General features: G+C 41.9%; 2 protein-coding genes across 4 annotated transcripts in view; one reads left to right on the top strand and one right to left on the bottom strand.

Moving 5' to 3' along the window:
• The window catches only part of GPR39 (G protein-coupled receptor 39), a 126,130-nt gene extending 123,151 nt beyond the window's left edge, over positions 1-2,979 (top strand). For all 3 annotated transcript variants that reach the window (XM_037911900.2, XM_043525445.1, XM_043525446.1), the window contains one exon: positions 1,525-2,979. In XM_037911900.2, the coding sequence (XP_037767828.2) occupies positions 1,525-2,042 (518 nt within the window). In that variant the 3' untranslated portion in view covers positions 2,043-2,979. The remainder of the gene's footprint in view (positions 1-1,524) is intronic.
• Positions 1-26,941, bottom strand: LYPD1 (LY6/PLAUR domain containing 1). The gene is made up of 3 exons (XM_037912867.2): positions 26,123-26,941; positions 24,404-24,541; positions 1-2,655 (listed from the first exon to the last, which is right to left on the bottom strand). Exons 1-3 carry the CDS (start codon positions 26,220-26,222, stop codon positions 2,417-2,419), a joined length of 477 nt encoding a protein of 158 aa, XP_037768795.1. The 5' UTR covers positions 26,223-26,941; the 3' UTR covers positions 1-2,416.
• Positions 26,942-27,909: the final 968 nt, after the last annotated feature.

A 27,909-nucleotide genomic window follows, 5' to 3' on the forward strand; every position in this document is an offset into this window, starting at 1 on the left:
TTAAGAAAATGAATCTCTTTATTAAAGAATCTGGAAAAAATAAAATTAAAATGTGAAAACTGCAGTTCTTAGAACACTGAATACACACACTGCTTGTTTCTGAGTCCTGGCACTTCCAAAGTGGTGAAAACCTCATATCTTTTTCTTTACATTCATAATTTTGACTCCAGTAAAATACTGGTTTTCAAGCCAACAAATGTTATCTAATGCACTGTTTTAGAATTCCATGTCTCCCTAAAGTGATCTCATCCTTTCCAGTCAATTATTCTCTTTTGCTTTCTATGTTTTAGAATTAACAAGACGTGGGGTGTAGTTATGAAACCAAATTTACTGAAAGGCAGCTGCAGAATTCTTGTTTCTGTTGAGAAGCAGGTTGGATTTCAGAACTATAAAATCAAAGGTAGAAAAAATCTGGTAAAATGTGCTGCCTTGCACTACAGAGCTCTACAAGACTATTATAACTGTAGGGGAGGCAGACTCTGCTGCTGCCATTGTGTTTTAATACAAGGCACCTTTGATGAAAAGGGAAAAATATAGTGGAAACTGTAAAGTTTTCAATTTTTAGTACATTTTCTTGGAGTATTTATATTTGAATTTGTGTCATCGTCAAATGAGAAGTTAGGATTTCCAGCATTTGTTTCCATATTAGCTAGAGGTTAGGAGTTTCAAAACTCAGACTGCATTCCCTTCCCTGCCTCCATATCCTTGTGCTACCACTGTGTGGAAAGTACTCTGATAGATGTGTTCTAATGCTACTGTCACAAGAGAGACTCCATTATTGCTGTTTCTCTATTGAAAGCTTCTCCGTAAAGACAGAATCCTCAGATGTCTATTTAGATAATGTTTCCCTTTAAAAAAACGTCGATAAGGTAGCGTGATGCAGCGACACATTATATGTAAATATAGAATGATCAGATACCACATTTTGGAACACATTTTGTATTATCTCAAACTGCTTACATTTCTGTCTTTCCTGTGCCATTTACATTCATGAATTTAATTCCCAACATATATCTTCTTAATTACCCTAAAAAGATCCATACATACTTTACTTAAAAATATCTTCTGTAAGAGGAAAGTTACCAAAAATAATGCCTAATATACTATTATGCATTCTTTTTTTTCTTTTTTTTTTTGGTAAAATACAAACAGTCTGATCTCTCTTCTGGGTATTGCCTGCACTAATATGGCTATATTTTTTTAAAAAAAGGAAGAAAAGGGAAAACACAAATGTAGGAACAAACAAATTCCCATTCTTTCTAAAGATACAAATATCAATGAGAGAACATCTGAAAATTAACAAGTGCCAACAGGTAGAAATAAATACAATCTTACACAATCTGTATCCAATCATATACGGCAATGACTTTGAACCTGTTAAAATATTTGCTACTGCCAGAAAAAGCTGTCGAGCAAAACACTGAAAAATCAGTACCATTTCCTACCCAGTAAGTGCAAAACTGAGAGACTAAATATTGTATGATTTGTTTCACATGTTTTCTTTTTCTCCCCCTTTGCTCACAGGACTGATTGTTGCCACTCTGGCAATATGTTGGGTGCCAAATCAGATTCGAAGGATCATGGCTGCTGCTAAACCTAAGCAGGACTGGACTGTGCCCTACTTCAGAGCGTATATGATCCTTCTTCCCATTGCAGACACCTTCTTTTACTTCAGTTCTGTGATAAACCCACTCCTGTACAACATCTCTTCTCAGCAGTTCCGAACCGTATTTCGACAGGTCCTCCGTTGCCATCTGACGATAGAACATGCCAATAAACAGAAGCTTCTGCGAGCCAATTTGAATTCTCGAACCAGCACTGGCCATTTTATGCGTCCATTGATCTTCCTTTCATCTAAGCGCAATTCTTCTAGAAAGAGCCCTGTTTTCTTAAATACTTTTCAGAATGAGACCAAACCTGACTACAGTCCACCGAAATTGAATCTTGAATCACCGGAGACCAACTTGGAAATAATGCCACTGGAGACTAATTTAGAGTCCAGTCCAGCTGCACAGAATGGCCTTCATGAACATGAAATGTGACTCCGTGTAAGGCAAAGTTAGATGATTAGCAATAAACATAACATGGAAATTAAAATAACTGAGGATCTAGAAACTGAACAATCAACTATACCTTCCTTAAGTGCTGTTTCTGATGGACTTGTTTCCAGTTACACAAATGGAGCATGAGTTTGTGTGCCATTCGTTTTTTAAAGTGCACACTAGAAATTCAATCAGACAACTGAATTTATTACTTGCTGACCAAAAGAAAAAAAAAAACAGGGAGAGGAAGATGGTTCTTGGACCAAACTCTTCTTTAGCAGGGTGGCAGCAAAAGAACAGCAGTGTCTTTGAAGAAAGTGGGATATGGGGATATGGAACAAATAATGCCAGGACAAAAAAAAAATCCTTTAAGTTTAGCAATGCACTGATGATAAAAGAGCCAATTTTAAGAGCAAAATAGTAGTTAATATGCCTGCCTTGGGCACTGTGCCAGAATTCCCCCTCTTCTTGGGCCGGGGTCCATTGCAGAGTGGAGTATTGCAGCAGCTGATGCAAACAGAGTTCATTTTCCCTGGGGAGCAGAAAGACTGGTATCCAGCAGAGGCTATGAGACAGGCTGCAGAGGATGCGCAGGACTTGCGATAGAGGATTCCTGTGACACAGAACAAAAGTTACTTAGCTTAATATGAACATGCTTTTGGTGTATGTTAGAATCCTGTTTGAAGATTCTGACAGACAGTTGGGAATGCTGGTTAAAATTTTCAAATCAATATTGGGGATTTAGTCTCATCACTTCCATAAGTTAGAATAACAGATGTGTGACTAAAATCCCTGCATTGCTATGAAAATCTCAGCCATTGTTTTAGATTTGTTTTAATGTTGTAAAATATACAATATGCATTTTAAAGCCATACATTTTACAACCAAAAATGTAATCCGATGGAGTGCCTGTTAAAAGGTTTGAAAAGGAAATCTAGTCAATTTCAAAAGGCACTCCAGTTTCAGATACTTTACTGGCCTGAGTCCTCCGGCACAATTTTTGTAGCTTTAGAATTACTTTTTTTTTCCAATGTTTTAAAAATGTTGCTTTTGCTTGTTGCTTTGTGGGGAAAAAATGTACAAAGATGGGTAAGTGATTGACTTTGGGAGGGGAAATGACTAAACACAAAGCACTGTTCAATACACAAGGAAAACCACCAAATAGATTTCTCTAATTTTGTTCAGTCCTAGTTGTTGTTTTAGGAGAGGGTAAAAACAATTTGAAGAGAAATTATTTTTTTAAAGTTGAAGGTGTTCCTTTAAAAGCTAGTATCTCGAACTGTTTTTAACTGAATAAAACGCAGTGCACTCTGCATTCTAATGCACACAATCCTATATTTTAAAAATTTTATAAGGTTGTAAAATAAACAATTATTACCACTCACTACTTCAAGGGTCTTTCCTTTATGTGATATGACAGAAATTTGGATAGGGCACATAATACAGCCGTGAATCCTTGGGGTTTTTTTTTTTTTTTTTTGCCCAATTTACCTGGGGGAAGATTAGGGAGAGGAAGGGGTGGAAGTATAATAAATGCTTAGTAAGTGTTACATGCATTCAAGATTAATAAAAACCTCATTCCTCTATAGATATCATGAGTAGGATTTTAAAAAGTGTTCATGTCAGTAGGAACAAAGTGAGGCCACTGATGAGTGCTTTTTAAAATCCCACCCATAACCTTTTGATTTTTATGTTCACGCTAATAGGCCAAGACTGCCTGTCTGAGAGGAAAGGGGATGCCCTAGCCAAAGAAGAAAATGACCCGAACGCGCATTCAACTGCATACCTCTTAGTTTCTTTACTCTGAAATAACATGCCCACCAGTATAGTGTGTTGGCTTCTAAGTAGGGCTGTTGATTAATCGCAGTTAACTCACGTGATTAACTCAAAAAATTAATTGTGATTAATCGCAGTTTTAATTGCACTGTTAAACAATAAAATACCAACTGAAATTTATTAAATATTTTGGATGTTTTTCAACATTTTCATATATATTGTATTCTGTGTTGTAATTGAAATCAAAGTGAATATTATTTTTTATTACAAATATTGCACTGTAAAAATGATAAAAGAAATAGTGTTTTTCACCTCATACAAGTACTGTAGTGCAATCTCTTTGTCGTGAAAGTGCAACTTACAAATGTAGATTTTTTTTATTACATAGCTTCACTCAAAAACAAAACAATGTAAAACTTCAGAGCCTACAAGTCCACTCAGTCCTACTTCTTGTTCAGCCAATCGTTAAGACAAACAAGTTTGTTTCCATTTACAGGAGATAATGCTGCCCACTTCTTATTTACAATGTCACCAGAAAGTGAGAAAAGGCATTTGCATGACACTTTCGTCACTGGCATTGCTAAACATCCATATGCCCCTTCATGCTTCGGTCACCATTCCAGAGGACATGCTTCCATACTGATGACACTCGTAAAAAAAAAATAATGCATTAATTAAATTTGTCACTGAACTCCTTGGGGGAGAACTGTATATCCCCTGCTCGGTTTTACCCACATTCTGCCATATATTTCATGTTATAATAGTCTCTGATGATGACCCAGTACATGTTGTTCGTTTTAAGAACACGTTCACTGCAGATTTGACAAAACACAAAGAAGGTACCAATGTGAGATTTCTAAAGATAGCTACAGCACTGGACCCAAGGTTTAAGCATCTGAAGTGCCTTCCAAAATTTGAGAGGGACGAGGTGTGGAGCATGCTTTCAGAAGTCTTAAAAGACCAATACTTCAATGCGGAAACTACAGAACCCGAATCACCAAAAAAGAAAAGCAACCTTTTGCTGGTGGCATCTGACTCGGATAATGAAAACGAACTTGCGTTGGTCTGCACTGCTTTGGATTGTTATTGAGCAGAACCCATCATCAGCATGTGCGCACATCCCCTGGAGTGGGGGTTGAAGCATGAAGGGACGTATGAGTCTTTACCGCATCTGGCATGTAAATATCTTGCGATGCCAGCTACAACAGTGCCATTCAAATGCCTGTTCTCCCTTTCAGGTGACATAAACAAGAAGAGGGCAGCATTATCTCCTGCAATTGTAAACAAACTTGTTTTGTCTTAGGGTACGTCTTCACTACACACCGGATCGGCGGGTAGTGATCTATCTATCAGGGATTGATTTATCGTGTCTTGTCTAGAATCTCCTGTCAAGACACGATAAATCAATCCCTGATAGATAGATCACTACCCGCCGATCCGGTCGGTAGTGAAGACGTGGTAGAATCCTGTGGTAGAATCTCCTTCCTTAGAAGTTTTTAAGGTCAGGCTTGACAAAGCCCTGGCTGGGATGATTTAATTGGGGATTGGTCCTGCTTTGAGCAGGGGGTTGGACTAGATGACCTCCTGAGGTCCCTTCCAACCCTGATATTCTATGATTCTATGAAATCGATCTCCAAATCGACGCCTGTAGTCCACCTCGGCAGGAGGAGTAAGCGGAGTCGATGGGGGAGCCGCCGCCGTTGACTCGCCACCCTGAGTACAGCCAGATAAGTTGAACTAAGATGCTTCAACTTCAGCTATGTGAATAGCATAGCTGAACTTGTGCATCTTAGTTCGAACCCCGCCCCCAGCGTAGCCCAGGCCTTAGCAATTGGCTGAACAAGAAGTAGGACTGAGTAGACTTGGAGGCTCTAAAATTTTTACATTGTTTTGTTTTTGAATGCAGTCTTTCTGTACATAATTGTATATTTGTAGGTTCAACTTTCATGACAAAGATTGCAATACAGTACTTGTATTAGGTGAATTGAAAAATACTATTTTTTTTACAGTGCAAATACTTGTAATCAAAAAATATAAAGTGAGCACTGTACAGTTTGTATTCTGTGTTGTAATTGAAATCAATATTTGAAAATGTAGAAAACATTCAAAAATATTTATATAAATGGTATTCTATTATTTAACAGTGCAGTTAATCACAATTAATTTTTTTAATCACTTGACCGCCCTACTTCTAAGAGGTTTTTTTTTTAAATATTATGCATTAGTTGGTAAAACTCAAAGCACTTTATAAAGGCAAGTAAGTATCAGCATCCCCACTTTCCAGATGATCCACAGAGAGGTGAAGTGTCATGCTAAGGTTCACAGAGCAGGTCAGTGACAGTTGGGGTTAAAATTCAGGTCTCCTATGGAGTTGACCATGCTGCTTCCCAGCACAGAAACTGAAGATGTCAAAGCTGTGTCTCTGGGTTGTTGCTTAGTCTTGCCTACCCAAGGCCCCCTCAGTAATACTATAATGACAGAATGCACATTATTAAGCTTTTGTGCTAACCATAATGTACAGTTCTGAAGCATAAACCTTTATGTATAGATTCATAGATACTAAGGTCAGAAGGGACCATTATGATCATCTAGTCTGACCTCCTGCACAACGCAGGCCACATCAAATTAGCTGACAGGAAAGCACTTAAGTGATACTTAAAGTACTTAACTTCCACTGACTTGAAAGGAATTAAGCATAGTTTTAAAATTACATGCCTACATCTTTAACCCTCTCTAAATCCCAGCCCCTGTGGGTGGGTCACTAATAGTTGTGGGGAAGTTCCTTCTTAGGTGAGCTGAGATAAGGATATGAGGATTCACTGGAAGAATTATGTGCCCACGTACACTATGAATCACAGCCCAACAAGGGCTCCTTGAGGCTGAGCACTAGGAGAGCAGAAGTTTGCACAAGCCACACCCCCACCTCTTTGGCCTCCTCCCCAAAGCCAGCTATGATATGTAGGTCCACTGGCTAAATCCCCTTTGAACGGGGGGAAGAGAGCAGTGCACTAGTTCTACGGTCTAGTAGAGATCTTAAGCAGTAATAGCTACAGCAGAACAAAGCCATCTTCCCCCACCCACTTGCTGTGAACCTCTCCCAGTGCATAGTCTATTTGGTTTGTGCCCTGGGGGAAATTATTTCCTACGCTCAGCAATATTGCTTAGAGAGGAAAAGCAGCTGTTGGTCTTATTTTAATCAATTCCCTGCATGTTGCCCCAAAACTGGTACTGTTCTAGTGTTGTGGAACTTTCAGAATCGATGCCAATATAGAGTTATCTACAGAAAATTCTTATCATCTTATCCTGATCTTAATTAAATCAATGACCTGCTTGGAGCCAAGATTTCACCCACTATGTTGGGTTCATCTTTGACTATTGATGCTGCCATGGTATCTTACCTTAAGGACAGACGTTCATCCACCTTATTTTGGGTAAACTTTGTTAACAAGGGCTTTTTTTCCTTTCACAAACTGATGTCAAAGTTTGCATGCGGGTGACCCTGGAAATAGATTATTCCGGTCCAGGAGCTCTAACAGTGTTACCCCTGGTAGGTTCATGATGCTGGCATCCCAATGTCTGGGTTGCTTTGTCCAAATTTATTCTCCAGCATTTGAAGGGCAAAAGCCCTGTCCCAGCCTTGCTACTTGCATGGCCATTGCTAGAGCTAATTTTCTCTAGTTCTTGAGAAATCACTGCTTTTGTGTAAGAGTTAAATGAGAACAACCATGCTGAGTGTTTCCCATTTCTATTCCAGAAGATCAGACCTTGGTGATGAGTCCCCTTCCTCCTCTGCAGGCTTCTGGCTCATCCAATCCTCTCTATTTAGAACATGTCAAGAACATTGAAGCTGATTTTTCCCTGCCTAACTATTAAGCTTCTAGAATTTTAGTAACAGAGGTGCATGATTTTGTTCTGTTTATATACAGTTTTTCTTTCGCTGCTGAGCATTTTTCTTTGACTGAGATGGTTCTCCCCGTTTCGTGTGATTTGCATCCACAGTGATTTATGGTTTAGGTATCTGATGTGACGGAGCCTCCAAGTCGTGTTGCTTTAACTGAAGGACTATGTTCATTACTGTGAACAGTTTGTTCATAGCCTCGAAATGGAAGCATCCTGATTTTCACCAGGGAACTCTGAAGACCTCAATCATGATGATCATATACGCCTACAGCCTTAATTTCAACTGCCATCAATGGCTTTCTTATCTCCAGCATGAATTCAGTTGCATAATAGAGTTCCTGTAAAAACAAACCCTAAATTCCTGCAGGGAAGGTGGAATTTTAAACTCTAGTACTGTAGTTTCATGCACAGATGGAACACATTCATGCTTAAGTAGAACGAATGATCTGACTGGCAATAAAACCTCATTGTAACATTCATCTCTTGTAGTGTCTTCACAATTGTTTCTTCCAATAGAAAATTCCATTCCCCAATGAGTGTTTATTCCCATTTCCAGCTGCAGTAGCAGTAATCTGAATTAGACTCAGATTCTTCTTTAGATAATTAAAACTGTGCAGCATTCTTATAGTTGGGTTTGTGGCAGTTCTTTGGCTTTCTTAGAACTCTCCACATCCAAGATATCTTTTTATAAACAAAAAAGTACAGATGGATCTGCGTTCAAAGGACCTGTTGTTACACAGAAATTATCTGCATTTTCAAGATGACTCTAGGAGTTGTCAGGTAGCAACTCAACTTACATGGAAAAAGGTTTTTACTGTGGTTGGCATGCTGTAATCCTTCTTCACAAGGTACGATAAAGATAAGCAAGTAGCCTGAAAAATAGGAAAAATTGATGCCATTCGAGGCGATTTACTTTCTTCTTGCTCAACTTCTAGTCAAATACGACTCTTATTTTCCCCATACCTTTTTGGTTCAAGTTGGGGCAAAAGCTATGAAGCCCTGAATCACAGAAATCTTAGAGATGGTTATTACAGAAGACTAGCTCATACCTCTTTGATCCTGGTTTCTTGAGGTAGTAGAATGAATATAGAACAAATGATTGCCTCCAAACTTTGATTCAAGGAAAAATTATAACCCTCCTCCAGAAAGGTTAGTTTCCAGGTCCAACAACACAATAAAATGTAGAGGGGAAAACCCATTCAAACAAACCTTTGCATACATCAATGTTGCATGTACCATTCATATAGTAGACTATGAACTAGTTGGGGGTTTTGGCAATCATGGAGTGCCATATGTGGTAATGCAATCTTCTTCTGGTCTCTAGAGCCTGGTGTTCCTGTCGTCCTTTCATACAGCAATGGGAATTTCCACAGGGAGGCTATTTCATGCCCTATACACATCTTAGCCTAACTACATTGCATAAATTGGACTGTCTCTCCTATCACTGAAATAAATGAATGCCTATCATACCACAGTAGCTGCACGACCACATTTTATGACTATGAGTAAAGATGCTACTTTTCTTGCCGCAAAATAAGGTAAGCAAAACATGTCTACCCTAAGGACTTCATATGCTGCATATGAAGCACACAGTGAGCAACATAGAGCAAAAAATACAGTATATTCCAGCTCTGTGGAGGCATTTTTTTAGTACCGCTATTATATTAAAAATAAACTATCAAACACAAGCCAGCATAACAAAAAGTACTTCGCATCTGCAGGAGCACAGAAGGAAGCTTTCTATGTCTTGTTCTTTGCTGTATCACTAGTTTCTGTGGGCCTTTAATGTACCTTTCTTATATTTATTTGTCTGGCACTGCCCAGAATATGCTAGTGCTTCTGATACATAATAGAAGGTAAGGCTCCTGCCTAAAGAGCTTATGGCAGACCAGCTCAGTCACAGCATAAAGAAAAGCTCATACACAATAAAAGAAAGTAGCAACAGGACAGCCAAAAATTGGGAACTATTCAAGTATAGAAGAAGACTAGTTATAACACTGAATTTAAAACAATCCAGCATTCTACCACCACACAGCATTCTGAGAGCAAAATTGGGCCCAAACGTGTGTTCATTTTAGCCTACTGAATAGCAATGATTCAGAACGGTTTCAAGAAACAAAGTGTTAGATTCACAAAGGGGATTAAGCAAAGCAATTCCTAACTTTCAGGTGTGCTGATACCAGTGGAATGCACAAACCCTGAGTTAGGGGCCCATGTGCCCTCTACACTGTGTGGGGAGAATTAGACACCTCAAAATGGAGTCCACAAAACACAGCATGCTGAGCTAGGAGTTGCCTAAATTAGCCAATAGAGTAATAGAGCCCACTGTCAGTAGCAAATGCCAAGGAGAGGGGTGTGTCATGAGCCCTGCCCCTCAAAGGGAATTAGATGCCTAAATCTGGGCTGGATGCTTATTGGAAGTGATTAGGACACTCACATGGGATGAGATGCTAAGAGTAACAAGAAGGGTTTCTTCAGGTATATTAGCAACAAGAAGAAAGTCAAGGAAAGTGTGGGCCCCTTACTGAATGAGGGAGGCAACCTAGTGACAGAGGATGTGGAAAAAGCTAATGTACTCAATGCTTTTTTTGTCTCTGCCTTCACGAACAAGGTCTGCTCCCAGACTACTGCACGGGGCAACATAGCATGGGGAGGAGGTGACCAGCCCTCTGTCGAGAAAGAAGTGATTCGGGACTATTTAGAAAAGCTGGACGAGCACAAGTCCATGGGGCCGGATGCGCTGCACCGAGAGTGCTAAAGGAGTTGGCGGATGTGATTGCAGAGCCATTGGCCATTATCTTTGAAAACTCGTGGCAATTGGGGGAAGTCCTGGACGACTGGAAAAAGGCTAATGTAGTGCCCATCTTTTAAAAAAGGGAAGATGGAGGATCCTGGGAACTACAGGCCAGTCAGCCTCACCTCAGTTCCTGGAAAAATCATGGAGCAGGTCCTAAAGGAATCAATTCTGAAGCACTTAGAGGAGAGGAAAGTGATCAGGAACAGTCAGCATGGATTCACCAAAGGCAAGTCATGCCTGACTAATCTAATTGCCTTCTATGATGAGATAACTGGCTCTGTGGATGAGGGGAAAGCAGTGGACATGTTGTTCCTTGACTTTAGCAAAGCTTTTGACATGGTCTCCCACAGTATTCTTGCCAGCAAGTTAAAGAAGTATGGGCGGGATGAATGGACTATAAGGTGGATAGAAAGTTGACTAGATTGTCGGGCTCAACGGGTGGTGATCAATGGCTTCATGTCTAGTTGGCAGCCGGTATCAAGTGGAGTGCCCCAAGGGTCGGTCCTGGGGCCGGTTTTGTTCAATATCTTCATAAATGATCTGGAGGATGGTGTAGATTGCACCCTCAGCAAGTTTGCAGATGACACTAAACTGGGAGGAGAGGTAGATACGCTGGAGGGTAGGGATAGGATACAGAGGGACCTAGACAAATTAGAGGATTGGGCCAAAAGAAATCTGATGAGGTTCAACAAGGACAAGTGCAGAGTCCTGCACTTAGGATGGAAGAATCCCATGCACCGCTACAGACTAGGGACCGAATGGCTAGGCAGCAGTTCTGCAGAAAAGGACCTAGGGGTTACAGTGGACAAGAAGCTGGATATGAGTCAACGGTGCGCTGTTGTTGCCAAGAACGCCAATGGCATTTTGGGATGTATAAGTAGGGTCATTGCCAGCAGATCGAGGGACGTGATCGTTCCCCTCTATTCGACATTGGTGAGGCCTCATCTGGAGTACTGTGTCCAGTTTTGGGCCCCACACTGCAAGAAGGATGTGGAAAAATTGGAAAACGTCCATCGGAGTGCAATAACAATGATTAGGGGACTGGAACACATGAGTTATGAGGAGAGGTTGAGGGAACTGGGATTGTTTAGTCTGCGGAAGAGAAGAATGAGGGGGGATTTGATAGCTGCTTTCAACTACCTGAAAGGGGGTTCCAGAGAGGATGGATCTAGACTGTTCTCAGTGGTATCAGAAGACAGAACAAGGAGTAATGGTCTCAAGTTGCAGTGGGGGAGGTTTAGGGTGGATATTAGGAAAAACTTTTTCACTAGGCGGGTGGTGAAACACTGGAATGCGTTACCTAGGGAGGTGATGGAATCTCCTTCCTTAGAAGTTTTTAAGGTCAGGCTTGACAAAGCTCAGCCTGGGATGATTTAGTTTGGGATTGGTCCTGCTTTGAGCAGGGCATTGGACTAGATGACCTCCTGAGGTCCTTTCCAACCCTGATATTCTATGATTCTATGTAAGAGACCCTGATTCAATTTCCCCTTCTGCCTGATGAGAAGGGGCATCCATCACTCAGGAGAGTGCCCTAACCATTGGACTACGGGCTAATCTGATGCGGAGCTCTCTGGCTGAAGCTGTTCCATGGTTATAAATAATTAAATAGGTTTTGGGCCAGAGAGAGGAAGCGTAAAATAACTATAGTCCAGTGGTTAGAGCACCCATGTTTAAATCCCGGCTCATTAGACAGAAGAAAGACTGAAACTGGGGTCTCCCAGATGAATGCTGTAACCACTTGGTTGATGGGTATACAGGAGCTGCTCTTTCCCTCCTTCCCCAGCAAGAAGGCTGTTCTACGCAGAGTTAGGCAGGCACTGAGCACAACTACCTGATCAGGTGCTGCATGGTAATGCCTGATTTGGGGATCCTGCAGGGGCTTAGGCAATAGTTAGGTATGCAGGCACCTGTCTAAGATGCAGTGTGCATGCCCAGCGGCTGGAATCTAGGCACCTAAGGCACTTTTACAGGAAACATTTTTGGTACTTAGAGAATTTATGCAGAAACTGATACATCCAGACTTAGATGGCAGCTGAGTGAGGGGTTTGTAAATGCCAGTGGTGACTAAACACTGGTCTTAGGCACTTGAAGTGGGAGTTTGTGGCCTTAAGTCCCTTTGGGAATGTGGCCTAAAAACAAAATTAAACAAAGATGAAATGGCCCTAGATTAAATTAAATATGTCCTAAAAGAGACACTTCTATCATTCCAATTCATGTTTTGCATCATAATGTTTCTGATTGCTGGGCTATCAAATAGTATAGTATAAGAACTTCTCCATGGCCTGAGATAACCATTCCTCCAATAGGCTTTTGTAAAGAAAACGAGACACAAGGAAGCAACATATGGAAAGTTGCTGCCATATTCTTGCATTTGGTGCTTACCAAAAAGGCTGCAAATTAGTTACTGCTTCAGTCAAGCTCATCTGAATCAGCTGCACGCGCACACACTGTGTGAAACCGGTAATAATAATTAGCCTCACTTTAATGATACACATTCATGATTAATTAAGTCTGTCTTGGATGTTATTGCATTTGTTCATAAAGACAAGATTTAACACAGTGTATACAAGTTGATAAAGCATTCTTCTGTCACCTTTGTTATGCCAGCCTCCTAAATGGCCTCACCTCTTGTTCCTCTGAATTTTTAATTTTGGGGGTCTTGGGAAATCTGTACGGTCATGCTTTTTTGAAGCACTCAGACTTGATGTCTTGTCTTTCTACCTACACTTTCTCTGCAGTTTTAACTGTATATATGGTATTCTTTAGTTCTTGCCCTACATTGTGTGAGCCCTGCTAAACAGCTCCTGCATTTCAGCCTAGTGTCTGCTGCATTTCGGAATATACAACTCTTGAGTAATTATTGCAGTAAATATTGGTCTTCCGTAGCCTAGTTAAGTGCCCTAACCACTGGGCTATGGAGTCAATGTCCCGCTCTGACCTAATGACCATTTAAGTAATGTATGTAAAGTGAAACAACTTCCACAGGCAAGACCCTGCCCACACTAGCCATAGCACTCACTAGGAGACTGTCTTCAGGTCCCTGCTTTGCTCAAGTAGAATGCAGATTTGCACTAGGAATTAGGGGAGCCCATCACCATATCCTAAGTAAGTGCTCTACCTGCAGGCCCAATGGGTATGAAGGCCCTACTGCCGGAGTGGTTCTTGAAAAAGGGCCGACCTGGCTTAGGCCCTGAACGCCAGGAGACAGTCCATGACTGTGACTTTCGAGTGGGGGGAGTTAGGCATCCAAGATCCTTTGAGGGCTGGGTTTAGGCAGCTCCCTGCTCAGTGTGCTGACTTCTGTGAATCTCTTTTTTTAGACACCTAACTCTCCCCATGCATCGTATAGGGACCCTGGGCACCTAAGTCAGGGTGGTGAATTCCACTCGATGGCAGGGAACCTAAAAGATAGGCATAGCAACCCCATGCACCCCCTCCTTGTGAATCCCACCCTTCTTGTAATGCCAGAATAATTAAATATAATCTTTGATGTATATCATTTAATACATCAAAAATCATATTTAATTTGAAATATAGGACTTGAGTTCAGATTTTTTGATACATCCACAGATGGTCAAAAACAGACTGCAAAGCCACAAAAGGATTAGGGTATAGGATTATCTTGTTCTGGTGGAGGATCTGGTACAGATTAACTAGGACAGCCTTTGCAACAGACTAAGTGGCTTTGACATGCACCTTTTCCTCCACTCACTAGATTGTAAAGCTAAGTGTAACACCGACAAACCCTGGTCGTCAGCAGGAGCGATCGAACCTGGGATCTCTGAAGCTTAGTGCATGATTCTCTGCTGCATGAGCTAAAAGCCACGTGCCACTTAGTCAAGGCTGTAGCAGACTCATTACTCTCTAGGTGGTTTAAGTGCCACTGGAAGAGGACAGAACACCACACTCAGCAGGCATCAGTCACATAAGCATCCCTGTTTATCTAGTATTTGTTCACAGGAGTCATTATGCAGTGATTTGATGCCACAAGTCTTTTTGGGATTTTGCTCTCCTGATTTATAGAAAAAGTCTTTATGAATATTTGATCCAATAAGGTCCTACACGTATTAGAATGTGACGCATCTTGCAGGTGGAAAAGGAATGTTTCCTTGCATTATGCTTTGAAAAAGAAATCATGTATTCAAAACTTGCTTATGTGCAACTACACTAATATTCAAGAAGCTGAAGTTGTTACAATAACTTCATATAAAAGACTCAAACCTGTGCTCTTGTTTTGTTTCTAATAAAGAATAACCTGCTTGGAAGAGATGAAAACTGGGCGTGCTTTTAATTTTACACACAGGCTCTTTAAATTGTGCTGTTTCATTTTAGACTAATTTTGCTGTCCCTACTCTCTCAAAACTCACACGGAAGTTAATTACGTTTTAATAACAATTGTACTTATGTACTACCTTTCATGAGAGAATCTCAAAGTGATTTAATAAACGTCTAATTAATCTTCACTATATTTAATTGTGATCCACAATTTATAAGGAGGCACCTGAGGCATAATGATCTGAAGTCTGCAGCATAACCAGAGACAGAACTCAACTCTTCTATCGCCAAGACCTATGCTTTAGAACGAAGGCCCTGCATCTCCCCTTTCGTTACACTCGTAAGGATTCCAGAATTGGACCCCCCCTTATAAATATATTAAGGAGCAAGTATATCCATTACAATTAGATTCTGAGATAGTGTAGTATAGTTATGAAAACTACATCCATTATCTTAGTGTTTTCTTCCTAAGGGCTTGCATGACTTGAGTGTTAATTTGGATTAAGGCAGGGTATGAATTTAAAGAGCAATAGCTATTTCTGAATAACTCCAAGTGTGGACACTCATTCCAGACTTATTCTTGACTGCGTCCTGAATAACTCCGGGTGTAGACAAGCACTAAATAGTTCTTCATATACAATTTCACTTTATGCTTAGAATGATTGCAGCAACAATTTTAAAAATTCGTTTAATCACTGCCTTGGTTTTTAAATCCTTTGGGCAAATACAGTAATAGGTGGTTTTGAACAACACGTCTTTTTTAAAAAAGATGCTTGATTACCTGCTTTCTGACCTCTCTGCCATGACCATGTCATGTAGGGCTGAAAATGTTCTTAGATGAAAAACAGGATAATTGCTGGATACAGTGAACAAGGGACTGGATTACTGTGATTTATTTTACAATACTGAAGAAGAACATGGCATCAAATTGTGCCTTCCAATTATGGCACTGGAAGTCTAAAGCAAAACAGGCTTGTTAATATTGTTTTAAATAATGACCCAGGAAAATCCATCCTATTGCTTGCAGCTTCACAAAGCACAAGTGAGGCATTAAACTACTAAAAATATGCATTGATTAGCAAAGTCTAAGAGCAGCATCTGGTTTTTCTGTATTACCAGACAGATTTTTTTTTTAGTAAATGCCAAGTATGGATTAAAAACAATTGCATTCCAGTCAAACCGCAGCTTTCATTTTCCAATCTTAACCTTTTATTTTCTGCTGTTGTATCTATTTCATCTTTACAATTTACTGTGCACTAGCAGTAAAGTAGTAAATTGTACAACTTTTCAAGTACAGTTGGCTTGTACAGTCGTCAGCTGTCCTTTCTTTCTACATGGTAGGGAAGTGTCATGGATATTGAGATCAAAATGTATTCCAGTTTCCAGTACTGGACATTTACTCAGGCTTCTGACCTTTCAGCATCAGACTTTAGTATTTTACTTGCAGGTATTGATTACAGTAGTAATTCCCTGAAATGAATTAGGGAGCCATAGTCCTTATGCTATTTGGAGTGTTAAATGGCCCCAATCCTGCAAACATTTACACACATAAATAACTTTACACATGTGAATAATCCACATATTTTTCAAGAGCCTTATTCAGTTCAGTGCGTCTATTTGCATGTGTACAGCTATTTGCCAGTATACATATTTGCAGGACTGGGGCTAACGTCGTCAGCTCTTGCAAGTTTAACACAGAAACCTACATTCAAGTCTTGATGGAATAAAGAAGGACCTAATTTATTAGTATTTTGTTGTTTAAAGTATATTTTTATGGTTTAAATCTAAATATATATTCTGCTATTGATTTTGGATATTTAACACTTTAGAACCCAATCCTGCTGTCCTTGACTTCAATGTGACCAGGATGAGGCCATTGGTTTGGGGGTTTTAAAATGATTTTTAGTTCACATTGAAAGTGTCACTGGTAATACCATCATTAGAACACCACGTACTATGGATGCAGCATTTGTGATTACTCTCAATTTTGCCAACGGATGCCCCTGCTATAAAATGAAAACAACTATATTGTTGTCATTAAATATACTTGCTTGTGTTTAGCTCCCCAGGAGTTAGAGAAAAAGCTGGGCAGGTCACTGGAAATTGTTTTTGAAATTCAGATTCATTTATATGTGAAATGTGGGGCACGATATGGTACTCGATAAGGGACAGAGTTCAGAGATACCAGCCTATGGGCACCATATCCTATCATTGTACATATTTTTCAGACAAGCCCAGAAATAGAAAAACATAAAAAGCTATTGTCCATGTCCTGTGAGAAATGAAATTCACTGGACCAGATATCACAACCTCCTTAAAATAATACAACACTTCATCACTTTTGCGTTTGGATCCTTTTCATGGTTTTCAAGTCATCAACTACTTGAAGTCCACAACCAGCTCCACCATTACTTTACTGTATTTAAAACACACACGCACAAAGCAATTTATTATAAACTCTCCATGGTTTCACCTTATCTAATGCACTTAATTCAGTTTATCTCCTGCTTGTTTTGTAGTGTTGTAGGCAACTGATAGAAAGCGATTTATTAATAAGAGAACATGCCCTACAGCTTTGGCATCTGAAAACAGTTTCTGAATGGTAATATATCCACCCCTCGAAGTTTACAGCATATAGTGAAAGTTAATGACATATACTATAATTCTTTTATTCATATTCAAGCTTTTATTCACACCCCAACAAAAAGCATCCAGGTGTTGTGAATATTGGTTACTATGCTTTGATTCTGTTCAGCATCTAACAGTGCAGAACAAGATGCTATTTGCTAACTATGTCATGCACTAAGTTACTTTCTACACTTGAAAAATACTAATAAAATATATTGTCTTAAGTGTTATATTAGTTTTGAAAATGATCAAAATACATATGTGCATCTCTTCATTCCCCTCCTTATTCCCAACTCCACTGAGTTATTAAAACAAAAAGACTTTAATCACTTTTGACATTGTTCTTAAAAAAATAAAATAAAACCACAACAGAAAAAACAACCCACACATCCTGAAACCACTGCAGGAATTGGTACATATTCCTTTCTGTAAATTTTTAAGTGATAAAGATGAAGTTAAAGAAGATTTATAGCTATTATCTATAAAACTGTAATGTTTAGAGAGATTCTGAAGGTGTTAAACTTTGTTGACTATGGTAATCTTTTGTCAATAAATGTACGCAGGGCACACTCTCCCCTTGATGCCAATGTGTAACTCTGCTTGAGTCAATGGGAGTTATGCGGTAACAGAAATCTGTCAATCTGCCCGAGGCGTCAGGTGATCAGGCTGAGGCCACAGGATCATTAAGGGAGGAGATGATGTAACACACCAAGTGCTTAAATTTTAAAAGTTTATTGATAAAATAATAAAAACAACAGCGGAGAGTGATGGATGCTCCCCACATCACTCAGAGGAAGGAAGAAAGTGTTAGTGCCCCAAGCCCTAACCCACTTTCGTACTCACACACGTTCTACCTGAGGCTGGCCAAGCCTGGGTGTAACGTGAGCAGAAGAGAAGGAAGGGTGGACGGGAGTTCTGTCCTGGCCCAGGTCGTCCTGGGGTCCGCTATGATCTACGAATTACTCCAGCTCTCAGGAGGGTTTTAAGTCCTGGGTTCCTTTGGGGGTGTTCCATTCCGTGACCTCTGTTTCTGGTGCTCTTGTGCCAGTCCAAACCGGCTTTCTGTGGTCTTCTTCGCTTTACCAAAACACAACAGCTCCAGGGACGCGAAGCTCTGCTCCCCCCCTCATTGTCTCGCCTATGTTTTCCATCTCTGCAGCCCTGGTTCAGTGTATTTTTTCTTTCTCATGGCTGGCTGTGGCTGGGTGAGATAATTTTTCATCTAGCGCCGTGACCTTGGACTGGGGCCAGCTCTTATCATCGGACTGAGCTTGCTAGCCGCAGTGTTGAGTTAACCCATTCTCTGCTTTTTTTCTCCTTCCCTCTTTGGCCTCTTGTAGCCTGAAAATGAGTCTTCTACTCCCCACTCACACTTTTGACCCTCCCCAAAATGCTTTGCGATGCTTGCAACAGCGTTAGCAACATGCAGTGCTGATCTGCCTTCCTCAGGGGAACCCCTGAGGTTGTGACAGTTATGCATATGCAGGAGAGGAGTATATACTTGTTTAGCCCTTAAGAACAACATATATGGTGCAACTTGAATGTGGCAGCAAAGAAATCAGAGGTGAAGGTGTTAATGTAGGACTAGTTGTGGTAGAACTTTAACATCTGCTTCCCTCTGCTTCATAAAAGGAGGGAGTTGGAAATCAGTATCATGAAGATCCTTAGAAACAGCAATTAAAATTCACCAGTGAAATGAATATCATGTTCCTAGGCACTACTTTAAGTACAATTACAGGAATTGCTTTAATTATACTGCAGTATTCTATACAAGTGCATGCATGGGAAATGCCACTGTAAATTGGAAAAAAAAAAAAAAAAAAGAGAACCTTTTATTGCAGGTATATTGAATTGATGAGGTTCATTTACAGGGAAACTTTATAAATAATCTCATCTTGCTATCTAGAGAAAATTTAGTTTTTAGAAACTTTTTTTGGAATGCCTGTTGCAAAACTCTTTTTGCCTTTTTCCAAGCGGCATTTTAATGCAGATACTAGGTGAATGGTGTAACAGAGACAGTGAAAAAAAGATTTACAAGCTACATAACAGAGAAATAGCAAGAGCATGAAGCCTTGTTTTAAAAATTCAATAGCCTGTTATAGCTACTGAGCATTGAGATGGTCTAAGAATTTTACATTTTCCAACTCTGTCCTTTGATTTTTCTCCCGTCACACTTGATTTCCTTCTACTCTGTTCATTTTCTGGGTTTATTCTATTTTTAAAAACACCGTTATTTATAGTGATAAGAAATTGCCTTGTACCATTTTTTGATGACGGTTGTACGGTTTTCTCCATTTGGAGATAGACTGGGTTCTGTATTTGCTGCATTTCTGTATCTTTTTGCAGACTATGGGCCTGATCCAAAGCCCATCAAAGTCAGTGGAAAGACCAACTCCCCTTGCATTCAGTGGGTTTTGCATCAAGTCCCAAGTGGTCAGGTCACTCGTCACCAATAGAAGAAAAGTTGTATTTCTTAGAATTTGTTTTATTTAAATATAATAAACACAAGAATAGCCGAAACATTTAATTCGGTCCAAAGAAGAGAAGTATGCATTTAGGTTTCTTTGTTCTTGTATTCACTTTCACTTTGACAAGCAGCAGCTTTGTAGATTCAGTGCTCAAAAATCAGTAAAAAAAAAAAAAAAATAATAATAATAAAAAAAAAATCAGTTACCAATGTTTTCCTGAAATAGTTGCAAATGGAATTAATATAATGAAGAACGCTTCTCATTCATCAAACATTTCATCTATGTAATCTGCTTGCAAACATCAGTTGCTTCTTCAACTAGAAGGCTAACCTTAAAAACCTATCCCTTATGTTAGTTTCTATGGCACCAAAAGTATTTGATATGGGCTTCAGTGCCTCCTCCAGAGCTCACAGTTCTTCCTTATAAAGAAGAGAAGTATTGATGCTTTTTAAAAACTAGGTTAAGTAATTAGTTGGCGAAGTGCATTCCCTGTAGTGAAATATGGTTCTTTTGCATCTCCCATTGGAAGCCATCTCCCATTACTACCTAAAACTTAGTCTTGAAAAATGCATAAATAATGGTACTGAAACTTGGAACATTTTTGTCATTTACTTCATGAGGTCTCCAATTCTGTACATTTTGGATGGGTTATCTAGGTTTTATTGTAATACAAACTGATATAATAAGAGAACATGTGTGTTGGGGGGCGGGTGGGAGAAGAGGGTATATTCGCTCAGTATAGTCACCCATCTTGGTACATGCTTAACTGCTTCCCCCACCCAAATACATCCCACTTTTATTATTATTGTTTTAATTAGGAAATAGACCATTTGTGACATTAGTGGAACCATCTGATTGGTACTGCTTAAGTTGATCTGATTTAAATATGAATGATTTCAATATCTATTTTGAAAATCCAAGATACTCATAACTGTGCTTTTTTAACTTGGATTTTTGTAAAATTTCATATTTTACATAGGATTGTTAGAATGCCTTGTGTAGGGATGAAATACATTTCAGAAAACTGGTTCTAGACCCAAATTCTGAGAATGCTTTGACTGAGTAGAGTAAGGTTTTAAACATAGCTTAAGCTTCACTTTACCTTAATTAAACAGGAGTGGTTTGTCTTGACTAAAGTAAGGCTTAAGAAGTATTTACAATATAAATGAATAAAGCTTAGAATTGCAGTTCTCCTTTGTATTACTGAGGAGAGAGCTTAGTATAGAAATAAAATTGAACCACTGAACTGTCATTGTTAAACTTAATGACCACTAACAAATATGTAAGAAAATAGCCATTGCCTACATGCTCATGAGTATAATGTATACAAGCATGTAAATCAGTGACCCCCTTGACTGCAAAATAGACAACTAGATTAATGTATGTTGCAAAGGACGGGAGACAAGGTTCATTAGGTTACTGATTCAGACCATGAACTTTATCTCAATATACTGCATTTAACTTTTAAATAAGGTTTAGGAGAACATGAAACATTTTGCTTACTGACAGAGCTATATTTTACTAGAGGCAGAATTTGGCTAGTCTATAAAAATTAAATTATACTCCTTTTACTGTATCGAGTCGAGGAAAAAACTAATTACAAGATCACACTGACAAGTAAATGCAAATGCATATTCTTTATATACTGGGTTAAAAATTCAAACTCAAATATTATTATAAAATGAAAATCAATATTTGAAATACTTTTCAGTTTTCAATGATAAGCACATAAAACTGAGTTTTAAAATGGCCTGTCAAAATAAATGTTGAATTATTAAATGAAATTTTTGAGAATGAGCCATTTTATTTTACACACATTTAAACAACAAGAAAAAACCCCAATAAGAGATGATTTACTCAATCCTCCTTGCTTTACTACCACCCTTTTCTCGAACTGACTGAGGAAATAGGAAAGAAATTTAACCTGTACCGCAAATCTCACTCAATTTGGAATAGTTAAGTTAAAAATAAAATTTACTTCTTTACGGGAACTTGTAACTCTCTAACTTAAAACTAATAAGAACTGCATTTACAGAACAAAGCCAAATAAGACTGAACTGTAGTCTGCTATGCACTGCATGATAGGTATCTATGGGAAAATTCAAACGTCAGTCCAGAGACTTTCATTATAGGCAATGTAATATTGCCCAGGTAAAAGAATAGAAGAACATTTCATTAAAAATGTTTCTCTACCTTTATTTAGTCTATTGCAAACCAGTTTCTTTGTAGTGGTGAAGACAAGTTTATGCAGCCATATATTTTTAATACCCAATCACCATCATTCATATTTTCAATATAACATAGTCACAAAAGCTTAATCAGCCAGTTTGCAAACTCAGTTGTTAATCTGATTTTTTTTAATCTGAACAAGTCAGTTGTACATACATGCTATGTGAGTGGCTTCCACTTAAATCTTTTGGATACCTATACACTTAAGTAAACCATTCCTTGTGTAAGGAGGTCTAACTGCAAACACTTCTTTGTCTAACATTCATCCGGAAAACAAGATTACAGATGTTTCTTTGAAGGCTGTTATAGTCTGAAATTGTACATTAGAATAAAAATATTGTGCAAAGGGAAGGGGATAAAAGGAAAGAAAGTGGCAAGAGTTAAATTAGGATAATTTACATGTTTTACTGGGAGGGATCTGATTTGACTATATAGGATTTTTATAGCACTTCAAACTCCTCCACATCATTCATTCAAACCAATTTAAAAGCTTATAGAATATTTGGGGTGCATGTGGCAAAGCCTTCAAACTGCATTTCAAATATTTGTCTAAAATTATGCATAGGTTCAAAGCACCTCACAACCCATAACTGTCTCAAACCTCCACCACCTTCTCTGAGTAAATACTCCTTTCTTGAAAGAAGATACTATGTTTGAAATAAAGAGAAAAACGTGTTTTTACCCAAAATATGTTCATATTTTAAAGTTGAGTTCTCTTACTGAATGGCGACTAATCTTCCCTTAAGTATATATCTTTTTCTGTCTGTTCAGAACAAATCCCAAATACTTTACAAAGTAGCTATAAGTGCAGTACTGTGTGTATGGTGTTATCTGTATTGAGGACAAATGCTAACAATGCATTCTCTATTTACTAAAGAGGCAATTTTACCACTTTCTCATGATTTGCAGGGCGTTAATCATGGTTAGCTGTAAGATCAGAGTTGCTGATAAATACCTTGGTAAATATCATTTAGGTCTGTAGAAGATTTTAATAGTATTAATCACTTTTGTTTATGTGGAAACTATTTTACATTTCAAGTCCTGTAGCTATACTTATATTTCCCATTAACAGAGGGAATCTGGTATTGTTGGAAGGAGACAGGCTGTGGCTTTATTTACATAAACACCAAAACAGTCCTATATACCATCCTTAATCAACAGGCATGTATAAATTGTTGCCCTCAGCTGTGAGCCACTATATCCATCCAAGATCCTTTCCCTCCAAATCAGTGGTACTACATACTCCCATCTATGTACATCTTCTGGATTCCTGCCTTTTGTAGATGAGTTTTTCAATCTGAAACACCACTCATCAGTGTGCAGATCATATCTAATTTGAGGAACTCCTGAGAGCCAGTACTATCCTAGCTCCTTCTGCCCCTGCAAACATCACAGGTGGAGGCTATGATAGGAGCAGGAGGCTATATGAAATAGCAAACAGCCAAACACTTTTCCTCTATCACAGAGCCCAACCCAAAAGTCTCTGATAAAGCTGGAACGTTTTATCCAGTTAGATGACTATGATTGGTCCTGAAGTTTAACATACAAAACACCTGCCCCCAAAATCTCTAAAAATATCTTGAAGTATTTGATGTAATGGATTGATTTACAGCCCAGCCCAGAGATGATTTAGGGAGAAAAGAACAAACATGGCTGGCTTCCTCTTGAAAATATTAGTGATCTTTGAATAAAAAACTAAAAGCAGTGCACTGTATTCTAAAATTAATTAGAGCAGTGACAGAGCCCCTAAAGAATTTTCAGAGATAACATCCATATGCCCAATACATTCTTTCAGCCATGCCCACTTGAATTCCAATATCTTTCCCTGCTCACTGTCTTCTGGATGAAATCCCATAGCTCAGCTTCTTATCCCACGCGATCAACCTTTACTTTATGTGAATTGCTGGAGTAAATAAAGAAAAGAAGGAATTACTAATTTAATGCACTTTTCCGCCATCTCTTGGGAAAGGCCCATCTAATTAACTATAATGAGATTAAACTAACTTGTTATTAATTTTCCAGTGCTGTGAAACTAAATTTGACCATAAGACCATATTTTAACATCTTTATTAACATTTGTCTTGTAAGTTTCAATATTTTCCATTTTAAAGGAAAATTATTAACCTAAAGTATCTGAAAAATACAATAAATTTGAGATAAAGTCCCTTTGGTAATAACATAATATGCCTTAAGCTAAAAATTCATAGTAGAGAAAAATGAACAAATGCAGCTAAGAGCACCAAACAATACCAAATAAACCTGGAAGAGTGTAATTATTAAGTTCTTACCAGAACTTTTTTCCATTACTTCTTTCTGGCACATGTCTTGAACATTCACTGTGCAGTTCACAATGAACTCTGGAGCAGAGCAGTCATTATTTAGCTGGAATTCTTCACACTGGTAACACTGTATTTGCAGACCAATTCCTGGAATAGACAGAGTTTTGCTCAGAGTAGATCTGCATATGCCAAAAATGCTACTTATTTTTTCTTCACTCTGTTGTTCCTATTTAGCAGCAAAGCAAAAATATGGGTTTTGTCAAAAGATTTGTCTACAAGTCTGGCCCATTTAGCTGACGCTACTCCTTATAGGATCATAGAATATCAAGGTTGGAAGGGACCCCGGGGGGGGGGTCACATCTAGTCCAACCCCCTGCTCAAAGCAGGACCAATCCCCAATTTTTGCCCCAGATCCCAAACGGCCCCCTGAAAGATTGAACTCACAACCCTGAGTTCAGCAGGCGAATGCTCAAACCACTGAGCTATCGCTCTCCCCTCATAATTACCCAGATTCTTATAATTAGCTAACTATGTACAAACGGGGAGTCTACATGAGCGAAGCAATCCCTAGCCAGCCACTCAACTTTTTTGAATTATCCGAATTCCCTGGGGAGCAAGAGCAAACGCTGCAGCCAGCAGGGGGCAGAGTACGAAGAACAGGACTGAAACAAAATTGATACCACTTACCCACCGACCCGGCACTCTCAGCTCCCACTCTACCCCGCTGGAGTCCCCTTAAAGCAGTGGGATAAGAACTATCCGTGCTTGGGGGACAGTAACCGGGCTAACAGACGCGCTTCAGCTCTTATCTGTGCCGTCGGGTTTACTTAACTACTAATTAATTACAAATGATTTAATTACTATTTTGCCATGCACAATTACAGCTGCAAAGCCGTCTTCGCTTCCCTCTTTTATCATGTAAATTAGGTCCTTCTCCAACACGAAGTGCAGGAAACTGTCACAGGCCCTCCATGCTGGGCGGGGGGCGGGCACTGCTCGAGGTGAGACACTTCTCCACTACGTCGTCACCCAGAGGAGCTGTCCCCGGGCATGTCAGGGAATTGGGCGCTGCACGAAGAGAGCCCGGCTGTTCCCTATGCACCTCGCTGGGGACCGCTGGCAGAGCTGGTCCCTTGTGCATCTCACAGGGAGCAGCAAAATGCCAGAGGGGACCCCGAGCCTGGCTGACGATGCCGATTCAGTTCACACCGGCGCTGCTCCCAGGACGGAGGCTGGTAGAAGGGACCCAGACCTGAGCTGTTCCCAGCTGAGCGATGCGGTTCTCCAGGCAATCGCCCACAGAGGCTGGCCTCAGTCAGTGTTAGGATCGCGGGGCCAGGGAGGCGAGCGCTGCGCAGGGACCTGGCTCAGGGCTGGAGACTGCGCTCAGCGAGCGATGACCCACAGCTGAGCTGATCCTCGCGCACCCGCCGGCGAGAGGAGCCGGGCTGGTGCATTGCCCGGGGGAGGGCGGCCAGCGGGGCACGGGCTGGGCAGAGGCTCCCCTCGGGAGCGCTGGGCGCAGTGCCGGGGGAAGGGGCCACCCCGCCAGCAGCTGTTGAATAGCAGCGCGAACTTTGCAGAGTGGCGGGGAGCGGGTGGCAGCGGGGAGCTGCTGCGGGCGCCGGCCGGGAGAGCGGCGCGGGAAGCGGCAGGTGCGAGAGCCGGGCGCAGCCGGCGCCGCGCCCTGCCCAGGCCCCCAGGGGCGCGCTGCCCCGCGTCTCCTACCTGGAGCCAGGACCAATCCCCAGAAAGTTGCCGCGCCGAAGAGGAGCCACATCCTCGTGGAGCCGGGGCCCCGGGCTGCGCGGCGCCCGCCGCGGCGCATCAGAAGCAGCCGGGCAGCCGAGGCGCGGTGCCGCCGAGCCTCTTCCCCGCACCGCTGCGGCGAGCAGCTCCGGGAGCCCGCATCGCCCGCCCGGCTGCGCGCTGCCTCCAGCCTCCAGGAGTTGGGAGCGGAGACTGGCCGGCGCTGGGGGAGAGTCGGCGAGAGAAAAGTCTCCCGCTGCCCCCCTCCCTCGCACCATGTGACAGGGGAGGGGAGAGGGACCCCTCCCGGCACACTCGGGGAAGGGGAAGGGAGAAAGTTCGTGGGGGTGGGGGAGGGAGGAAGACCCCCCCCCGCCCCCCGCGCGCTGATCACGAGACCCCCCCGCCTCCGGCCAGGCAGTAAAGCTGGGCGGGCTTCCCAAGTCAACCCACCCGCCCCTCTCCCGGGGCTCCCTCTCCTGCTCCCAGTGTGTGGGGCGGGGGGCCGCTAGCGATCCGAGACCCTCCCCAAGGCGGTGGGGGCTCAGGCGCTGAGCTACTGCTACACAGTGGCCGGTGAGTCGGGCTCTGCCCCTAACCCCATCCCGGGCTGCGGGCTTTGTCCGTGCGCTGCAGCCCGACGCGGTCTGGGAAGGGTAGGGAGAGCCCCCGTCCGGTGTGTGTCTGCCGGCAGGGCTCTGTCCTTAACCAGCGCGCACCTCCCGGGCCGGCAGGGGCCGAAGGGCTCCCCACACAGCAGGGACCCGTGGGGACAGACGGGCGGGCACTGACCCCGACCCTGCCCGGGCGGAGCGGTCACGAACCTTCAGCTTCTCACCCCCAACTCTTCCCCCGGCATGGGGGAGGGGGCTCGGTCCCTAATTTACCCTAGGGGTGTGTGTATGGGCTGGGGGGGGGGGTCTGACTGTAACCCTTAGTGTGTATATATGTGTGTGGGGGGGGGGGGCTCTGACCTTATCCACCCACCTGTGTGTCTTGGGTGGGGTCTGACCCTAAGCCCCCCCACGAGCATGTGTATGGGGGGGGCTCTGACCTTAACCACCAACCTGTGTGTTGGGGGGGCTGGCCCTAACCCCCCCAGTGTGTGTGTGTGTTTGTGTGTGTGTGGGGGGTTAACTCTAACCTCCCCTAGTGTGTATTGGGGGAAGGGGCTGTAGAAGGCACTGCCCTTAAACCCCCCCCCCCCAACCTGTGTTTTAACGGAGGGGGCGGCGCGCTGCCCTTAACCCATCCACGTGTGTGTGGGAGGAAGGGGCGCCTCTGTGCTGTTTGCAGGGACACTCCCCCGCCGAAGGGCTTTGGTCCGGGTTAGGCTCGCCCTCGCTAATGGCCCGCGGGGCACACAGCAGCGTGCCCGTCGAGAACGTGCAGGAGGCCTCGGCCGGGTGGGAGGCGAGCGGGCCCAGGGCGAGGCGGGGGCACGCTCATTGCTGGCTAGCGGAGCTGTGGCCCAGCCCACGGCTCGCTCGGCGCAGGGGGAGGCTCGCCCTCCCCCGGGGCGGTGCCCCAGCGCAGTCGTTCCCATGCCACGGTGGGCGCGTGTCGACTCCCTGGGAAGCGCTGCCGGGGGCAGGACCCATTCCCTGCAGCACCCTCCCAAAGGCGCCGCCACACGGGCCGCGGCGAGGAGCGTTTCCGTGGCTGTCCCCGCCATGCGGGGCCTGGCTCTCGTCTGGCACAGTGTGGAAGCGTATGGAGGCTACTGGGGCCACCCCACGTCACGGTGGTTTTCATTCCTACAATCC

Source organism: Chelonia mydas, chromosome 11, assembly GCF_015237465.2.
Source record: "Chelonia mydas isolate rCheMyd1 chromosome 11, rCheMyd1.pri.v2, whole genome shotgun sequence".
Lineage (NCBI taxonomy): Eukaryota > Metazoa > Chordata > Testudines > Cheloniidae > Chelonia > Chelonia mydas.

Bases quoted from the DNA above. Each gene is read 5' to 3' on its own strand.
- LYPD1 (XM_037912867.2), bottom strand. From the start codon at position 26,222: ATGCGCCGCGGCGGGCGCCGCGCAGCCCGGGGCCCCGGCTCCACGAGG. The intron at 24,542-26,122 runs GTAGGAGACGCG...TGTCTATTCCAG, and splicing joins GGGATTGGTCCTGGCTCCAG to GAATTGGTCTGCAAATACAG. The intron at 2,656-24,403 runs GTAAGAACTTAA...TCTGTGTCACAG, and splicing joins AGTAATGGAAAAAAGTTCTG to GAATCCTCTATCGCAAGTCC.